The sequence below is a fragment of the Halyomorpha halys genome, unplaced genomic scaffold, assembly GCF_000696795.3.
Source record: "Halyomorpha halys isolate HHAL.00 unplaced genomic scaffold, Hhal_1.1 Scaffold354.1, whole genome shotgun sequence".
NCBI classification, from domain to species: Eukaryota; Metazoa; Arthropoda; class Insecta; order Hemiptera; family Pentatomidae; genus Halyomorpha; species Halyomorpha halys.
This window is the reverse complement of record NW_027111517.1, coordinates 1089903-1110862: the sequence shown is the minus strand read 5'-3', so window position 1 is coordinate 1110862 and position 20960 is coordinate 1089903. Positions and strand designations below refer to the sequence as shown.

At 30.9% G+C, this 20960-nt stretch overlaps 1 protein-coding gene across 1 annotated transcript in view; it reads left to right on the top strand.

The window, feature by feature from the left end:
• Positions 1-20960, top strand: part of LOC106681639 (protein Wnt-7b) — a 106584-nt gene that overhangs the window by 38834 nt on the left and 46790 nt on the right. Inside the window, exon 3 of the mRNA XM_067049562.1 lies at positions 2495-2798. Coding sequence (XP_066905663.1) covers positions 2495-2798 — 304 coding nt within the window. The remainder of the gene's footprint in view (positions 1-2494; positions 2799-20960) is intronic.

The window sequence follows — 20960 nt, the reverse complement described above, 5'->3', positions numbered from 1 at the left end:
TATATATATCTGTGCCTATACAAAAAAGTAGAAAATGCTGATTTGACATTTGGAACATTTTATTATACTGGGTGTTTTATGGTTAAGTATCATAAGTGGAAATATTAATTTAGGATCCCAAAACAAGAAAAATTCACTATGAACTTATGTCTGTTTACGCTTTGTTTAAAATAGAAAATTCATATCTAAATATTTTCATTGTTTTGAATTTCTCCAACCCTATTTTCATACATATAAATGACTTCCTAATGCCATACGCCACTCCCAATATCATTTGTATGCTGACGGCCAACAAATATATATACCTTTTCTTCCTTTTGACCCGATCGAGGCATCTCCAGGAAGACGTTGGCAGCATACACCGTTGGGCTTAGGCAAATAAGTTGAGCCTGAATCCGGCTAAACTAAGGCCACTCTCCACGGTTCAAACCCCTTAATTCTCTCCGCTACTGTCCATTATCATACATCAACAACATACCTACCTAGTTTCAAAACATCATAAATAACCTAGGACTTACCTTTGATGAATACTTAACATTAGTAATAGCCACATTTCCCAAATAACTCAAAAAACTATCTCAATCCTTAAACAGCTCCTAAGATCCCGTCGTTTCCTTCGTCACCTTCTAGTATCCTAGACTATCTATTGAACAAGAAATGGGACTTATCTTAAGAAGGATTAATGAACTGCTTCATAAGATTCATCTTTGGCATTTCCTTGCGTTCTCATATCTTTTACTACTATTATGACTATACCTTCTTGGTACACTTATATTTCAATCCCTCTTAACCAAAAGACCTTTCTATACTATAGACATCCTCACCCTTCGTTTATCCATTCGCCTATTAAACACAAGATCCCTACCTACCGATTTGTTTAACCCTTCCCACTGAACTGCCTCATTTGAAAAATCCTTTGTTGTTCCAGCTACGTCATTTTGGAACTCCTTTTTATATATCAATCTCCTTGACTATAAATATTCCATAAACTTGTAAATAATAAACATCATTATAAGCTTGGATCAATAAATATATGTCATTTGTTCATTTTTTATGTATATAAATATTATAATAGTTTGATTTAATTATGTTTAAATAACTTAATGTAGCCAGAAAAAAACTCTCAAAATTGTTTAACAAAGGATAAGGAAGCCGAAATGCCTTCCAGAAAGATCGGAAAATAATTTATTCATAGATTTTTTTAATATTTTGTATTTAGCGATGGTTTATTATTTCTAGCAATGAGAAATGGATACTTTTTTCCAATGAACAAAATTTAAGGTACTATAGAAATAGAATTTTTGATATTGCGGCATTTAAACCTATTACACTATTTACTTGGAAGGGGAAATTGGAAATGTTACACCATTTAAAAATAAAAATAAATAATATGTATACCATCCATTATAAAGTAGTGTTTTGCATTTTGTTATTCATACCGTGGAATAGGCTACGTGGCCGTTCGTATCTATAAAAACAAAATTACAATTATTTAGAAAAAAAAAAAAGCATCACAACAATCAATTTGAGGATTAATATTTTATTAGTAAAATAAATTTAACTATAAATATCTTCTAAAATGCTTACTGTAGTGATCCAAATATCCCTCCTGGATAGTTGACTACGAGTATTGTCCAGATGGGCTCAGTAGAACATCTCGTGTGGGGAACTTCTTGACAAAACTAGAGTCAATCTTGGGTTAGGTCTCTGAGAATTGATATTCTCTAAAAGTATTTTAGGGCTTTGTTCAAACAACGAATATGATCAAAAGCTAGTCAAGTTCTAGCAGTACCTGTTCCGGGCGCCAGCTAAAAAACTACTGGTGGTAAGAACTTTAACTCATAATAACTTGTTACAAGGCGTCATTCTTGTCATCATGTGAATTAAACTGTTAATTATGCGCTATATGACTGTTGTACAACAGTGAACTATAAGGAGCTTAATTTTATCCAACTATATCTTTGGGGCAGCGGTAGCAGCGTGGTAACGCGCCAGTCTACCAATCCACAAGTTGTCGGATCGAGGTCCCACCCGGGCTTTTTTCAAGCATAAAATAATGCAAAACTCACTGACAAACTCCCCCCGGGCATTTGTGAGGCCCATTAGTCAGTGGCACTCACAAAAAATAGGCGTGGGAGTGACGAACCCACCATGAGAAAAAAACACGTCAAGAAACGTCGGATATATTTCCTAATACTGGGAATATTGGTAAATATATCGCGCGAGGACTTATGCCTCCATGGTTTGTTGCCCATAGAATAATAATAATAATATCTTTGAATTTCTTTCTGAAAAATATGTATATATATTCTTTCATTTTTTGCGCTTTGATCATTTATTTTTCTATTCTACAATTTAATCTGAAAATATATTTATTTATTAATTGTGGTCTGGAATATTATATTGTTACATTCAATCGTACTTCTTCTTAGTTACAAGTAATTAATAAATTTTTAGTAATTGGTTTATATATTTAAGAAAGGAATTGTTGCAGGCTGTGAAGGGGAACATGGTCCGGGAATGCAAGTGCCACGGAGTCTCAGGCAGCTGCACGATGCGGACCTGCTGGAAGGCACTCCCTCAGTTTCGACAGATCGGGGACCACCTCATGCGCAAGTATTGGAGGGCGAGGGCAGTATCACTTATCGAAGGAACCGGCCTGCAGACAAAGAGAGGTAAGACCCGTCCTCGGCGATCGGACCTGGTCTACCTCGAACCCTCGCCCAACTACTGCGAGCAGGACCTCAACGCCGGGTCTTTGGGTACTGCTGGCAGGTTCTGCAACCGTTCCTCAACAGGTAACTCGTTATAAAACATTATCTATATTCACTGATTGCTAACACCAAATGGAATTCCAATGTGGCTTTGTGTCTTCATCTATAAATATTTAGATAAAATTGATTTGTTTTGGAAGAGAACCTAATCTTTATAGTGAACCAGCTCACTGTGTGACAAACTTGAATAGTCGGTAGAAAATATTATAATTCTGAAGCAACGTTGGATTCTGATATTTATGTTCATAGAAAATCAATTACGTTCTCAAACATACTTACGGACAAAATAGTTTCTATATCAGAGAATATAAACGGAAGATTTTTTTTCCTATATTCGATTCACATCAGAGAAACTGATGAACAATAGAATCATTCAGAGGTAGGATGACATGCATACATTGCTTTTTTTGTATATATTTATTTTTTTTTATTTTACATATATATGTTCCTTTTTTTTAAAATCTATTTGTTATGTATTTATTCTTTTTTTATGTATATATCTATTTCTATCGATTATATGACATATACGTTGCAAGTTTATATTATATTTATTTAAAATTAATATTAGTTGTATTTTTTATTTATAGGTGTGTTTTATTTAAATTAAAGAGGGGAATAATAAAAGGAAAAAAGTCACATTGGGTTGAATGACAAAATGTGAGAAAAAAAAGGATAGAAATGGAAGAAAGAGAAAAAAGAAGGATTAACAAGGAGGGGAATTAATAAATTTATAGAAAGAAGAAAAAATAAAAATGAAAATAAATAAAAATTCATATACTACTATTATATATTCATTACTTGTTATTCCTATATGTTAGATAGATTTGAATAAATATGCTGCATAACACCCCAATGAAGAATGCACATTTTTGTTGTTTTTGAATAATGTTTTTCTCTCTGTTTTAAACTTAATCACTAATTAATTAGCATATTTTTATTTAATACTACACTAGTAATCTCCCACCAGTACCAATAGCTGATTGTTGACACACAATTATTATAATAATATTTTTAATGCTATCTGGGGCGAAGCGACTGTCACTAATAAAAAATATCGAATATATAGTAATTTATAGTCAGAAGAAGTAAGAAATAACAAACAAATAAAAGACAGGTTGATTCTATAAGTTAAATAAATTGTAGTAAAACAGTATAAGTATTTTTTTTTTTAAACCAATGGAAGAGGAAATCCGTTTTATAAAACACGGGGACGAGGTTTAGCTTTATCTATTTTCTTTTATTACGAAATTTCATGGGTGAGAATAGGGTTGGAACTAAAAGCGGTAGATAAAATAGGCTTAAATCGAAGTAGGCTATATTGCCAGTTTTACGACTACTACTGGAGATGGGAACGATCCACATATCCAACTCACTATTCCTATGGTATCCTCACTATATAGTAGAGAGATTCAATCGGCAAATGAAAAACATAAATTAAAAATAAAAATAAAAACTGACAACATTTCATTTCGTTTGAGAAAGGGAAGATTCTTTAAAATCACTCTCGAGACAGATCTTTTTTCAAAAGCATAGATATCATTTGATATTTCGGCGATTTTTTTCCTTCCTAGGGTTAAATTGACCATTTCAAACATATTATTATGGTAGTCACGCATATCAATACTTTAATTTTTTTTTATAATATAAAACAATAAATTGATAAGTTTAAAATACCTTTTGATTATCTTTACGAGGTTAACATCCATTTTTCTTATTTAGTCAATTCACTAAAATCATATTTAAACTACTTATTGAAATTTAATATCTTATTTTTAACGCCCTTCCAATTTAAAACAAAATAGTCGCTCTGACTTTATATATAATTTGAGGTATTATAAAATAATCCTAAATTATCTTGGGACATGGACTATGGGTAATAAAATTTGTTAGTATATTGAAAAGGTAAGTTAAACGTATTAATTTATTTTATATGATTTAAAAAAAAAATCATACAATTATTGTTGATTTGTGATTAATTGAATATTGATAATGATGAAATTGTTAATTTTGATCTGAGAACGGGGAATGAAATTAATAGTATATAAAAATAGAATCAGGGGTTCAATACTTTGTAAGGAAGTACTGTTACTTGACCATCGGTTGTGCAAGGAGGTGATTTGGTCAGAATCATTCTCGACCGCAAAAAACAATTTTCTGCCCAGCCGGGTCCTTGAAGTTAGTAGCATCGTGCCGTACCACGGTGCCTCCGCGCTCCCCAATTCATTTGAATAAAGATACTATAAATCATGAAGTATTAGTGCCATTGATTTTTATTGGTTTAAATTACCTTCCTATAAAACTGGAAATTTGAATAAAAGTATGAAGACCAGAAATTAGGGAAGAAGAAATGTAACACGGAACAGGTTTTTTTAAAAGTTAGAACAGTTAACATAAAAGTTCATCTTTTCTGTTAATATGATTAAATTGAATACATAAATGCAGATCCCTCTGATGACTGTTGTTCCATCAAGAACGCTCATCTTGATTTTAAGGCTTTAAGGCTGAAGACATCAAGACTCAGTGTTTCCTTATATTTTTCAAACCCCTGAATGATGTTTATGGAGAAAGATCCTGAACCCTAAGATAAGAAAATATGACTAAACGCCTCTACGTGGCAATATCGTCGAGGGGATGTGACTCCCCCAATATTGATCCGATGAGGCTCCTCCAGGTTTTAGGGAAGGAGGAGATAATTTGCACGTGAATAAATGACCACACTTCCTTCCAACATACACGCCCTTACCAAGGAATATAAAAGCTTCTCCCCCATTTCATCCGGGTGCTTATGTAAATCTCTATCATCGTAGCTGTCTATTTATTCCTTCTTTTGAATTACAATGAGGAAGGTATGTATTAGGCTTAGATTCTTATACGGAAGGAATCAAAATAAATATATTCCTTTTGCATAGCAATAATTTTCATACGGTTTGATTGACAGGACCTTTCAGGGACCAGACCGGCACTAACGGATCTAGGATGAAATGAAAGATATTTTCTCAAAGGCGGTAATAAAGAGATTACATAGGGGTGAGGGAATCCCCCTTGTCCTGTACATACATCCGCTCAGTCGAGACTGTTGGTCTTTGGGGTATCAGGATCACACTAATGAAATGGCCTTCCAAGCTTAGTTCAATGTCCTGAGAAATATTGTGTTCGCGATGTAGTTTATTTTATGAACCATTTAATGAAGTTTTTAGAGCTCGAGAGTTAATTGTTTTTATTTATTTAATGTAATTTACTACTTTACAAATAATAAATACAATAAGCAAATCTATTGAATGTTTCATTTACACTTGAAAATCTAGGGAAGGAACTACCCGTTGGTGGTACTTAGTTAAAATTAGAAGGTTCCGTGGCCATCTTCTTTCCAGACGCCTCGGAGGATTATCAGGGATTGTTAAGGATGAGAGATTAAGAACTAATAGATTAGAATGGATAAGAAGTTTGGAATGAAAAGACTCATATCTGTTTTGGGCCAAGTCTGCAACGAATGGGATGTTAAGGTCTTTGTAGTTGAGTTTATTTGTGACTAATAAGGAGCATCAAGGATTTTACATAAGATTTTAGATTGTAAGGATTGGATGCGAGTAAATTTTAACTTTGTAGTATTTTCAGCAAATGATGCCCTGAAGAAGGCCTATAAAACCCAGGCTGAAACGTTGGTACAATAAAATCAGTACCGTTTATTAGTGTACTTCTTTCCTAATCCCATAGCCGATCATCTTTTCCTCCCGTAAATACTTTTTTTTTTTAATATTTATTTAGTTGTAAATAGCAAAACTGTACATTATAATACATTTAGTAAATCTAATCTAAGTTAAATTGGAGTGTTACAGGCGTGTAGAGAAACTACCCATTGGTAGCACTCTAATGCCATTTTACATTAGCTGGTCTCGTGGCCATCTTCTTTTCAATCGCCTTGGAGGATTGTCAGGAATGGAAGAGGATGCAAGATTAGAAACTTGGGGGTTTGAGTGGTTGGAGAGTTTATAATGGAAAGAGTGATATCAGGTTCGGGCTAGATCGGTTACATATCATTTTATTTGTGACAAAGTAAGGAGCATTGAGGATTTTACGAAGGATTTTGGATTGTAAGGATTGAATACGAGAGGAATTCGAAGGTTTAGTGGAGCCCCAAAGCTCAACTCCATATGTCCAGATTGGCCTTATTACAGTCATGTAAATCAGTCTTTTGTAATGTGTTGGAAGTTTAGACCGTTTGTTTAGTAAGTGCTGTAATATTTGAAATCGACGTGCAGTTTCCTGTCTTTTCAGTCTTGTGCGAGGATTCCAGGTTAATCGTTAGTCCAAATGTAGTCCATGGTAGCGGATCTGTTCGACAGGGGTAAGAGTAACATCATTAAATGAAACTGTAGGGCAGTCAGTAGGTTTACGCGTAAATACTTTAAAATTCTTTTTTACATTTATTTTAGAACTTGTTGTTGGTGTCGCTCAATAAGATCAAGGACAGAATAGAAATTTCAACTTCGGACTCTTTTTAAGTTTGTTTTGAAAATGATTCAGTCAATAGTGTCAATGAATCTTCACATACACTATTTCTAAATCTTCTGTGACCCACTTTTTATTACAGGTTTAAGACTCTACAAAGTAAAATAAAAATAACGTTTTTTTCCTCGGGTCTTTTTCCACTCCCACACACACTACAGCGCTTGATTGCTATATTTTGAGCATAAATATTGCATTTACAAATATTTTTAAGACTACTTGTTTATAATTTTGAAGTTAGATTTTTTTACTTTCTAAAATATCGTAGTGCGCTTCTGATGTAGTCTTCTACTAGGAGACCTGTAAAAAAGTGAACATATTTAAGTACCTAGGTTCTTAAATATGATCATCTCGTTGGAACGCCCGTAAATTGACTATTTATAATATTGTGAACCATTATTTTGTTTAAATTTACTTTATGATTTTACGAGATTGAAATTTTAGTTTTACTTTTTAGTGGTGAAAATATTATTGAATAAACAACAAAGTAAAATCCTGAATTTATTTTAGTATCTATTACTGAAGCATGTGTTATTTCATTAAAAATTACAGTTGTAGCATTTTGTTATAAATTGTTATACATCTTCATAAAACACAAACTGAAAGAATAACACACCTAAAAATGTTTTAAAATAAAATAAAACCACTGGGTGCTATCTCCCTCATGTCAACTCATACCATGCCTGGATAGAACATCTTATTTGCTACTTGTAAAATACATTTACAGGTGCAAATATATAAAAAAATAAAAGATAACAATAAAAATAAAATAAAATAGAGAGTAATGATTTTTACAGCAATATATGTATATTATATGTTACTTTTATGTTTATATCTACGGGTCATTTTTTTTTTTTTTTTGTAAAATTTCCAATTTCAGTCATTATTGTATTTAAAGAGTAGAGCAAATTGAAAGAAATTATGAGTTAATTTGTATATGTATTTTTGTACATCTATTTTAAATTCTCAATTCATCGTACATAAAATTTTGTAATATGAATAGTTTATAATTCTTAGGCATTTGTTACGGAGTACTTGTAATTTTGTTTGTAAGTTTGTCATAGTGGTGAAGCTCCATTTGGACAGGCATGGGTTATTATATTAATTTATTTTTTGGGGTTATTTTTGATTTTTGTTTACAATGTGGTACCATTTTGTTCATTATTTTCCCTTCGTTTTCCAATTTTAAATTAATATGCTAACTGAATTAAAGTCTATTGCCCAACATGACTTCTAAGTATTTTAAGGTTGTGGCAAATGGGATAGGTGTATCATTTAAAACTATGTGGTTTAACTCCCATTTTAAGGTACTTATCGGAAAAGTGGGCTATATTAAAATTTTAGAATTTCGGATAGTTATTTATGAATGAAATAAAATTGGACTTAAACAGGATTCTTGCGGGACACCAGCAATGGTATAGTATATACATATATTTTAAACTTTTATTTTATTGCTTTATTTTTAATTATTTTATTTGATTTATTTTAAATTATGAACATTTTGGACAGTTTTCCTATTATCTAGTTCACTGTTCCTCTAAAATAAAAAATAAGGAATAATCAACAGTTTTAAGAAATATTCAGTGAATTTATTCAAATAAATAAGTTTATATTCATTATGAGTTATTTAAAGAAAGTTTAATATTACACATCTAGTATAACTATTATATATTAATTTACAAGATTAAAAATTGTTTAAGATCCAGATGTTAAAATAAATTAAAGAAGTAATAAAAAAGGTTATTTTCTAAGTTCTACCAAAACCTTTAGAACTGTCAAGTGGAAACTTGAAATTTACAATTAAATTTGATGTTTTAATTTCTATAACTAGTTTCTATTTCTATAACTAGAATCATGTCTTGATTATTAATAAACATGCTCGCTACATTTTATTAGATTGTATTTCTGAAAAAAAAAATATCATTACCGAAGTTATATACGTGTGTAGAAATAAGACTAAAAGATATTTTCTTTGAACATTTCATTTAGACAGTAGTAAAAATAATAGGGAGAGCCGCTTCACACTTGACCTAGAAACTGAAGTGGTGTGGCTTGGTATTTTGTAGCTTCTACTTGAATCGTGTGCATGCACTTAACAAGCTACAAAAAAAAAAAAATATTACTCTAGTTTTTTTTCCTTGTTCTTTGTTACTATATATTCTAATTCAATATAATAGTGCATAATTATTTTTCAGATTCTATTAAATTTGTTTCCATACTATAAATATTCCACCTTAAAAAATTTGCACCAAAAAAAAAAATTATTGTTAATAACATTTATCAACAGCATAATCATGTATTTCTGTATAGATATTGTACCTTAAAAAATTTACAAGAGTGGAACAAAATGTATTGTTGATAAACTTTATCGCGTCCGCTTATGTTTGTTTAAAGATTAATTATCCATTTTTATTTTGCAATCATTTTAAGTAGACTATTTTGTTTTTCTAGGCTGTTAAACTACATAAGACGATCCCATACTGTATTTTTTTAATTTTTGTTTATTGTGAAAGCAGCATAATATTCATCTCAATTTAAATATTTTAGAATAAATTATTATGTTTCCATTATGTTTAAATAACAATTTAATAAAAACATTTCACGCCAATTATCAATACAAAATCAGACTATTAATTGTTTTATCCATTTTCATCTTCTGTTACCACTAAAACTAAAATTCTCTATAACTCTGGTTGCTCATAATTTTTTTTCGCGTTATTGATTGCTTTGAAGATTTTTAGTGAATCTTTGAACTTGATGTCCAGTTGATGATGTCTTAACTACCATAAGTAAATTGGGGCATATATTAAATCAGAGTATATATATATATGTATATATTGCTTTGGCTTGGATATAATAGGCTTTGGCGAATTTTAATTTTTAAAAAACTAGTTTTATTAGTTACAAACGATGAATTAATATATTAAACTTTTAAGACGCTTTGAAAAATGGATAAAATAATTAAATGTATGTTTATTTTACATTAATGTAATATTGTATTTTCTATTGATAATTGGCATGTCAGATATGTAAAATTGTAATTAAATTTATATTTACAGTCTATTATAATTATTTATTCTAAATTTGTTAAATAATAATGAAATTGTCAGAGGTAACTGACATAAATAAAATTATCATTTCAATTCCCCCAATATTGTGAAATTGATCCATCGAAAATATAACACACGATCTTCACTATACGTCAGAACTGTACAACGTCCTGCTACCAAGCATTCTATGAACAATTTGCATCTAATTTCAAAATGCGTTATCATTTTCGAAAATAGAACAGTCTTAACTAAAGTTCTGATAGCACTTTTCATGTGAGGGGCATGTATATATTTTTTTTCCTTGTGAAATTTTCTTTTTAAATATTTTGGGAGTGACCATCTTCGTTAATATCACTGGTGCGTTATAAAATGATGACTAAAAGTTACTCTCTTACAAATATTCTCTCCAATATTAAAAAACAAAAAAAAAACACTAAATTAAATAGTTTGATATCTTTAAAAAAATCACTCATTTCTGATACAGTACCTTCTGGAACCGAAGACTACAAACAAAAATTGTTATAATTATTAACTATTTGAATAAAATACTTAACTTAATCTAGACTGATTTATATTATTAGGCATTTTTATCTCAGATATTCGTTACAATAGACTTTTTTTTTCCTTCTTTATGAATTGAAATGAATAAAAGTTAAAAAAACTCGAATACCATTGAATGTATTTTTAAGATAAATCATACACTGGGCTCCAGTACTAAATGAAACAAAACAAATATATATCAGCTTACTTTCTCCTGAGATAAAAACAAAATAAGCATGACAATAGCACCCTGGATTTCAGGGATTGGTGGATTGTATTTTTAATATTTTATTTGGAAAGTTTCATATTGTTTCTAAATAAATGGTATAATATTAGTACTTCTTAGAGTATGAGTTTCATTATTAATTTGATTCGTATTTGTTTTGCAAACAAGTAATCTCATTAACGAGCTAATTAATTTAGGTCAATAATAATAATTCGTACTGAAGTAAAAAAAAAATGAAATCATTTTCAATTTATAACCTATTTTTATATTTAATTAAAAAAAAAAAGAATGGTGGTTGGCCGCTCTCGCTTATAGAGAGTGATACAGATAAAACTATCAGGATTTGATTGTATTCAAATTTCTATTATAATATACTATTCTGTATTAATTATTATTATATACTAATCTGTATTCATTACGGTTTAATTATTTAGTTTTAATTTAATTAAATTAACTTTGAAAATTATTATACTATATTACTTCTAAATAGTTATGTATTATTGTGTAGGTTAATTCACCCTTTGACGAAACGTAATTGGAGTTAATGAGATTGAACATATGTGTGTTGTGATACAATTATAAATGTAATTATAAACAAATATAATGTTGCTGTTACCTTAATTATGTAATTTACATATAATATTTTTTTTTTTATCGGCTTCGGTATAATGATTAAAAAAAAAACTTTATATGTTTGCTCTATTTTCACAATTATTCGAGATAGGTCGGTATGAAAATTTTAAAAGTATTTGAGATGAAAAGGAGGATTGCATGTACAGCTCGGAGAACCATATTGTGTTGACCTGTGTCTTTCAAGCCATAAAAAAAAAAAAAAAAGAAAATCAGTCTTGTTGACTCCAAGAAAAGCCGTGGGATAGATGTTTTATTTTATTTTTGGATTCTACGTGGTATTAAATGTGAACCGACAAATTTAGCTGGTGGAAATGGATTTTCTTAATATCCAGTGACTTATAAACTTTTTATTAATTATAGAAAATTAATGCCAAGACAATAAAAATTCAGATATGTAGATGAGCCAAAATCATTGATTTTTCGTAAAAAAAAAAAAATATATATAATTGTGTTATGAGACTAGTTTATAATATACCAATATTCTAATTTTTAAACTTACTTTAGAATTTAAAAAAAAAATTATCTATAATGTTAACTTTTTTTATTTAGGATTGAAATATTTAAATATATTATCTAATAGGGTATAATGAAAATCATCCTCCGTGACGTATTATTTTTTAAGAATTTTACAATTTTAAAAACAATTTTTCATAAATTGTCATAATTGTGAAGGATATTTAAAAAAAAAATAATTAAGTCGATAATAATTTAGTAATAGTAAAAATGTAAATTTTACTTCTCCAACACAGTATAAAACCTAAACATAATTTTTACTTCACTGACCCGTAAATAATAGATGTTATAAATTATACAAAAAATAGAATAATACTAGAAGATATCCGTATAACTAAAAATATAAAACAGGTCCATTTCAAAACAGGGTCAATCAATTTAAGCCCCCATTACAAAAACATTAGAAATAAATTTAAAACATAAATTATAAATTATTTATACTTATTTAAAAATCATTTCCTCTACTTTTGAACTAAAACAATACGCTTCTGGAGCATTTTTGGATGTAACTCAGGCGTTTGATAGGGTATGGCACCAAGGCCTTTTTTTTTTAAACTCAAGCCTATTCTCCCAAGCACCTACTATTTAATTTTACAATTATTTCTTCATGACCGTTTCTTTTCCGTCCGACGAAGCTCAGTGAACTCATCAATGAAACCAATATTTGCAGGTGTCCCTCAAGGTTCTATCTTGGCCCCATTTCTGTACCTCATATTCACAAACGACTTACCGACAAACGACAACATACTAACAACGACGTATGCAGACGACACTGCTATTATTTCGAGAAACACAGACCCTTCAGAGGCCCCACTAACACTACAACATAGTCTAAACAATATACATACATAGTGTACACGATGGAAAATCAAGATTAATCACTACAAGCCACAACATTTCACATTTACTCTACGACACAAAACATGTGTCCTTCAGTTTACATTGACAATCACTCTATAAAACAAACACAGTAGCTTATTTAGGACTTACCTACGACAGAAGGTTGACATGGGGCCCACACGTCAAGACAAAACGTAAAACGCTAAATTTCCGACTAAGACAATTATATTCTAAACTATATAGCTGTTCTAAATTATCTCTCAGACAGAAACTTAACGTATACAATTACTTACTAAAACCCATATGGACTTACGCCTGCCAAATTTATGGACCTGCTAAGAAGAGAAAGATTCAGAAAATATAAACTTTTTAATCACAATTTTTAAGACTGGCAACGAACTCACCACTCTACGTTTTAAACGTGACCATTCACACCGATCTACGCATTCCGACTGTAACGGACCACATTCATATGACATACAAACGGTTTCAGAACACACTACATGGACATTTCAATAAACTTATAACGACAGATGGCAACGCATAACATTCCTGACCTAATTCGGCGTAGCCTGAAGAGGAGTTGGATGCGGGATCACCTAGTGTTATAAAATAATTATCAGGAGGATGCACCACTGTGTGCTATCTCCCTCATGCCAACTCATGCCATGCCTGGATATAACATCTCATTTGCTGGTTGTAAAGTACATTTAGAGATGCAAATAAAAAAAAATGAAAGAAATTAAAATATGAAAAAAAATTAAAAATTATCACAGTGATAATAATTATTATTAAAACAACACAATAGACCATTTAACTAAAAAATTTTAAAACATAATTTTCCAATAGAAACAAAGCTATAAATTAAAACATAGATATATAATTATAAACATAGAGGTATAATTATTTAAATATCAGGGCTAATCCTTAGGATTATTGTTGGCAATGGAGTGATAAGACTCTCTTTTCTCTCTTTTTTTTTTTTTATCTTAAATATGTTTTTCATGAAATTTACTAAATGTATGTTAATTAAGTACGGTTGTAAATAACAATTAATAAATAAAGAAGAAAAGTTTTTCATCAAATTTACTTTAATGTAAATACAGTTATAAATAGCAATTAATAGATAAAAATATGTTTTTAGTTGAACTATTCAGTCATGTTAGACAAATTTTTATCCCAATATTTTGTAAACGAGACTAAGTAAGTAGGGTAATATTGTAATAAAATATTGGTATGTTGAAAATATAAACTACCAAACTAATAATAATTATTACCAAAAATCACAATAGACCAGTTAATTTCAATTTTATAGAACATAATTCTTAAAAAAATTTCCGATAATGTAACATATAGGTCCATTGCTGACAAAAGAGTGATAAAAGTTAGTTAGTAGTCTGTTTTTTGGTGCTTAACAACCGTCAGATTTTCCCCCAATTAAGGATACCCACTATATTAGGCTGGGTGGACTTCGGGAAGGCTCCAGGACCAACAGAATTGACTCACGGCTGCAGTGTTACAGAAAATAATTATCTGCCCCAGCCGAATTCGAATCCCCTGGTCCATGGAGTTAGTAGCATGTACCACTGTGCCACCGCACTCCAAAGAGAGGAATATTGTAATTAAATATTGGCATGTAGATAAGATCTAGAGTACTATGTAATTATAGAAATCTCATAATGTCCATCAGTATAATCGATCAACACTAGTCAATCAGAAACTTTTGTAAAATGCAGTATACCCGAAAATGAGGGAGTGGGCACGAAATTTTGTTTTTTGAACTTCTGAAAAGGAATGATCTCTTCTATACCCTAGTTGAAAGATTTTTTTTTGCTCTCCAAAAGAAATTTTTTGGTAAATAAATAGTTTACGGTTTCCTACAAATTTTTTTCAAGAATTTCTTTAAAACAGAAACGTTGTCATAACCGCTTCCTCCAAAATATGGCGAAAGAAGAATTAGGGAAAGTGGCCTTCTCGTTCTTATGAAAATGAGCTTTACCAGAGCCAAAGCTTTATGTGATGACATCAATAGCTTTTAAAGCCCTTCTTTATTGGAGGAAAGTGCCTTTCAACCATAAATTTTACCAATTTCCCTTTAGGGTTAGTTTTTCCGGATATAATATCCAATACATCACGCCGGCTTTTAGACTTTACTATACTCTTTTATTAAAAATTTGAGAGTAGTAAGAGTGGGCAAACGTCCATTTTTTCTTTATGATTGTATTTCACAACTATCTGGAAGAAGAATACGCGGATAACAGCAGGCTTCTGTAAGGTTTTAAAGGGACTGTTCAGTCTAGGTTTCAAGGTCAAAACATTTGGTTGAGAACTATCAAGTTTATCTAATATATAGTTTTCCTTTAGGAACGGGTTGGATATATTTTCTACCAATGATACTATCTGAGAAAAATAGATAACAATAAAAAAAAATCAAATCATGTTTCAAATGAACCCATTAATTGTATCTCAAAATCTCCAACCCCACAGCCCTCGAAGATTGGTTTCATAATTGGAGGATTAAGATAAATTCCTACAAATCCCATCAAATCACCTTTACCCTTCGTCGTTAACCTAGTGACTGCCCTACAGTTTCATTTAATGATGTTACTCTTACCCATGTCGAACAGATCCGCTACCTTGGACTACATTTGGACTTGCGATTAACCTGGAATCCTCACACCAGACTGAAAAGACAGGAAACTCCACGTCGTGTCGACTATTACAGCACTTACTAGACAAACGGTCTAAACTTCCAACACATTACAAAAGACTGATCTACATGACTGTCATAAGGCCAATCTGTACATATGGAGTTGAGCTTTGGGGCTCCACTAAACCTTCGAATTCCTCTCGTATTCAATCCTTACAATCCAAAATGCTTCGTAAAATCCTCAATGCTCCTTACTTTGTCACAAATAAAGTCATACATAAAGACCTTAATGTTTCCTATGTAACCGATCTAGCTCGAACCAGATATCATTCCTTCCATTATAAACTCTCTAACCACTCAAACTCCCTAGTTTTTCTTATCTTGCATCCTCCTCCATCCTGACAATACTACGAGGTGCCTGAAAAGAAGATGGCCACGAGACCAGCTAATGTAAAATGTCATTAGAGTGCTACCAATGGGTAGTTTCTATACACGCCTGTAACACTCCAATTTAACTTAGATCAGAATTACTAAATGTATTATAATGTACAGTTGTAAATAGCAATAAATAAATATTTTTAAAAAAATGTTTCAAATGATACGTCACTCCATTTTTTATAGAGTATTGTCAATTTTAAAATGATAATTAATAAATCGCGACTATGTTGAATTGAGCCTGTTTGGTAATTTATTAATTTACTTTGTAACCTCCTTTGGTTTATTTACCACAGCTTTGTCTCTTTACCGACTCAAAATGAAATTGTGGAGGTAGTTTTAACTTTAACCTGGAGAGTCAAAGTAAAATTTAAAGAGCCCATATTAAATAGGAGTTCTGTTTGCATTTTTTTTTATAAAAAAGCAAATAGTTTTATAAACTTCAAAGTACTACTTAAAATTATAAATAATTTATACGATAAGAATAGAAATTTTCACCTATAACACATCAATCACGGAATAGCTGGACTGAGTGTATCATCTTTTCAGTGCTGCAGTTTGTCATCTCATACTTTAATTGTGACTTACTAAAAAAATAATTTTTTTTTTTACTATCGAACTTTATTTATTGGTTGATACTACAATCACACCGTTGTGGGCAATGGGTAGTAGTGATGAATGATCACATTCTTACTAAATAAATTAAAATCAGAATGAAAAATAAATGAAAAAAAAGTTCATAAAAATGAAGAAAATCTCCCTTAAAATATATACAAATAGAAGGATAAAGAAAATGAACATGATCAAACTATGTGCATGAAAAAATAAATAAATAAAATAAAACAATGATAAATATAAAAGAAACTCTAGTCACATTTACCCTCCTATATACAATATTTACACAATCGACCTGAGGATCCCTGAGCCCACTCTATCCCCCACGTGTGAGGGGTACAGCAGAGCTCTTAAGATAAAAAATAAATTAAACGTGCATTTCCGGAAAAAAATCGGAATCGAATTTCTTTACCATCGCAATATTCCTGTCATAAATATACTTCATAAATAACTGTGTGAAAGTAAAAAAACATGTACAAAAATGTACCTTGCTAATGAGAATTGACGAAAAAATTTATTAGGCGAACTAATATGATTTGTTTAATTAGGAAATAAACATATATGAACATAAGAAATCTGGTTCGCGCATCACACAATTTACGATTACCACCCTACATTGAGATAAATTAATCCCTATACGTTTCAAAGCAAGAATTTATGTGCGTTCTAGAATCACAATACTCCAACATCTAATATATTTTAGGTACAAGAAAGTGAATATAAAATCTTTTTTTTTTTTTATTTATTGATTAATATAACTGTATAAAAAATACAGCAAGCAAATTTGATCATAATGACGTAATGATAAATGATATGATACAGCATGTAGAGAAACTACCCAGTAGTAGAACTCTAAAAACATTTTACATTAACAGGTCTCGTGGCCATCCTCTTTTCAGGAGCCTCGGGGGATTGCCAGAAATTGAAGAGGAAGCAAGGTTAGAAACTAGTGGGTTTGGGTGGTTAGGGAGAGGAAGGAAAGATATCGGGTTCGGGCTAGATCGGTTACATAAGGAACATTTAGGTCTTTATGGATGGTTTTATTAGAAACAAAATAAGGAGCATTGGAGATTTTACGAAGGATTTTGCATTGTAAGGATTGGATAAGAGAGGAATTCGAAGGTTTAGTGGAGCCCCAAAGCTCAACTCCGTATGTCCAGATGGGCCTTATTATTGTCATGTAGAACAGTCTTTTGTAATGAGTTGGAAGTTTAGACCATTTGTCTAGTGCTGTAATAGTCGGAATCTGCGTGCAGTTTCCTGTCTTTTCAGTCTTGTGTGAGGATTCCAGGTTAGTCTTTTGTCAAGGTGTAGTCCAAGATAACGAATCTGTTCTACAGGGGTAAGAGCCACATTATTAAAGTATACTGTAGGGCAGTCGGCAGGTTTACGACGAAGAGTAAATGTGATTTGTTGGGATTTATTTTTATCCTACAATTTTGACACCATTCTTCGAGGATTGTGATATGGGACTGGAGAGTTTGGGATGCAATCAAAGGGTTATTACTACCTGTGAGCACACATGTGTCATCAGCATATGTGGTGAGGATAGTGTTAGGAGTTGTTGGGATTTCAGCTGTATAGACGGTGTAGAGGATGGGGAATATAAAATCTAACCCATCTTTAAATAACCATGGAAAATCGAAAATTTTATTTTTCCATTAGTTTATTATAATTTTTTTTTCATATTTTTTATGAATATTATATACCATAATATTAGAATAAAGAAACAAAATATATATTATATTTTAGAAAAAAAATAATCTAATATTATGGTTACATATTTCATTAGTTACTACTTTCTCAGTATTTAGTTATACTTTCTCTCAATTTTATTTTTTGTTTATTCATTCTTTTTTTCTATCCATAATTTTAATTTTTGAATTATTAATAAACTAAAATATTCATACTACTTTGCATTATATTACTTCAATTTTTTTATTTTATTTCCTTAATTATGTCATTTTTACTTATTCAATTACTTAAATATACATTTTATTTTCCACTTCTTTCATCTCTTTATTTTTATTAATTTCATTCTGTCTACTTTATGCCATTCTGTTTATATTTTCTTTTTTATTGTTTGTATTCATTGGTTGTTATATTGTTCTTAGCCCTGATGAAGTCTACAAATTCAGGCCGAAACGTTGGCGCTATTAAATAAGTTATTTCAACTTATTTGTGTTGTATTCTGACTGTACCCTCCAACCATCTTCTCCCCATATATATCATCCACGTTTAACTATCTTCTCAGTATTATTAATTTATTATGTATTCTCCATTATTGTCTGTTGCCTTCTCCCATCTTCCTGCAATTTATCTTTTCCTTACTTGTAAAATATAGTTAGTTTGGACTGGAAGCGGTTTTCTGGAAGATTTGTAAAAACAGAAAAGGTGGTAGTCGGTCTGGACAAGTTCCGAGGAGTAAGGTGGATGTGACAAAACATACCTTCAAACCTCAAGAGTTTTTTCCTTGAATCACCCTTACTGTATGTGGTCGTGCATTTTCGTGTAAAAGAAAAACGTTTTTTCTATTGAGGAGTGCAGGACGCTATTCATGGAGTTTCTCTTGCACTCCTTGCATCTGCTGAACGTATCCATTCGGAGTAATCGCTAAATTTGACTTCAACAACTCGTGATGAGTTATTACTTGACAATCCCACCATACATAAAACAAATTTTTTTTTTTTTATGGATGTTTGCTTTCGGATCTGGTAGGGTGGTTGATCCTAATCAAGCCACGGTCTTTTGCGGACGATATTGTCGTAGGTAACCCATTCTCCATTACCTGTTACGATCCTATTTAAAAAAAGGATCAATTTTTATCTTCGAGAGCAGACTTGTGGCGATTGACATGCGATCTTAATTTCGTTAACTGAGATTTTGAGGTATCCATACTCCTAACTTGCTGACTTTCCGTAATTTCTCCAGGTAGCGGTTAACAGTTAATTGTGATTTATTCAACCTTTCTGCTATACCTCTCGTAGCTTTTGCTCCAATGTTGCCTTTAAAAGGTTATCGTCAAAGTCGGAAGGACGTTCGACCCTGGGTTCATCTCCAGAACAGAATTCGATAAACTAATTTCTAACTGATCTATCAGTTTTTAGTCTTTCACTATACACACTGCATATTTTTTCAGCTGTCGCTTTAGTATTATTGCATTTTTTTAAAAATTACTAAAGCATATCATGATGAATATGTACGTTTTGACCCTCCATTTCAGATGTTTAAAAAAAAAGAGTTTAACGTAACCTGAATAACACAAAAAAAGTTGACTCGTCTTTATAGTGAAAATAAAAATTTTTGTCAAGATAATTCATAATGGGTAGATACGAATAATAGATTTTACTTAGCTGCATTGGAAACTACTTATGACTTGACCTAATAAATAGTATAGGAGGGCAATCGGCTCGCCGCATGTATCCCTTACATCCTAGACATATACCTTAAATAGTCAATTCAACGTCTGTACAACTTTTCCTTTTTGAGCTAGCCTTTATTTTTTAATTTTAATTTTTTACGACAGCAATATTTTTCCTTACTATATATCTCATTTTTAAAAGTACAAATAATGGATAAAAAAAAATTTACTCGTCAGAAGAATATAATGTAAGAGGAACACGATTTTTTTTCGGGAGAATAACCCATAATAATTGTCACTGGCTATGGCAGTCCTAATGTTAAATTGAAAAACTTTCCATCTTTTTGTCCGCGTTCCCATTGTTACCGCTGGGCCCCTTTAAGAACTTTCTTCGCAGAAACTTTTAGTAAGCTTTCATGATAAAAGTTATTTTAAGAATAACTTCGTATTTCGCTAATTTTTGTACCAAGAAAATTGAATCTTTTTCTGTTTAAATCAAACCCGAGTTAGAAAAGAGGTATTTTTAAAATTACTTCCCCGCCCACCACCGCCAACACTCGAGTTATTTCTGGTAATCCTCAGGTCATACGATCAGCAGCAATTATAATGAAATTCCCCTTTCGTGGGCGGGAATTTTCCACGTTGGTATTGTTCGAGAATATATTGTGCTCTTTTATTCTTAGCAGTTATATATTTATTAATTCGATAATATAATATGTAGTTATTCATTTTAATAAAATATATGTAATGATCTGTGTAACCTGATTTTTTATTATCTTTAAAATCAATAGAAAAGCAGTAATCAATTTTCAGTTTT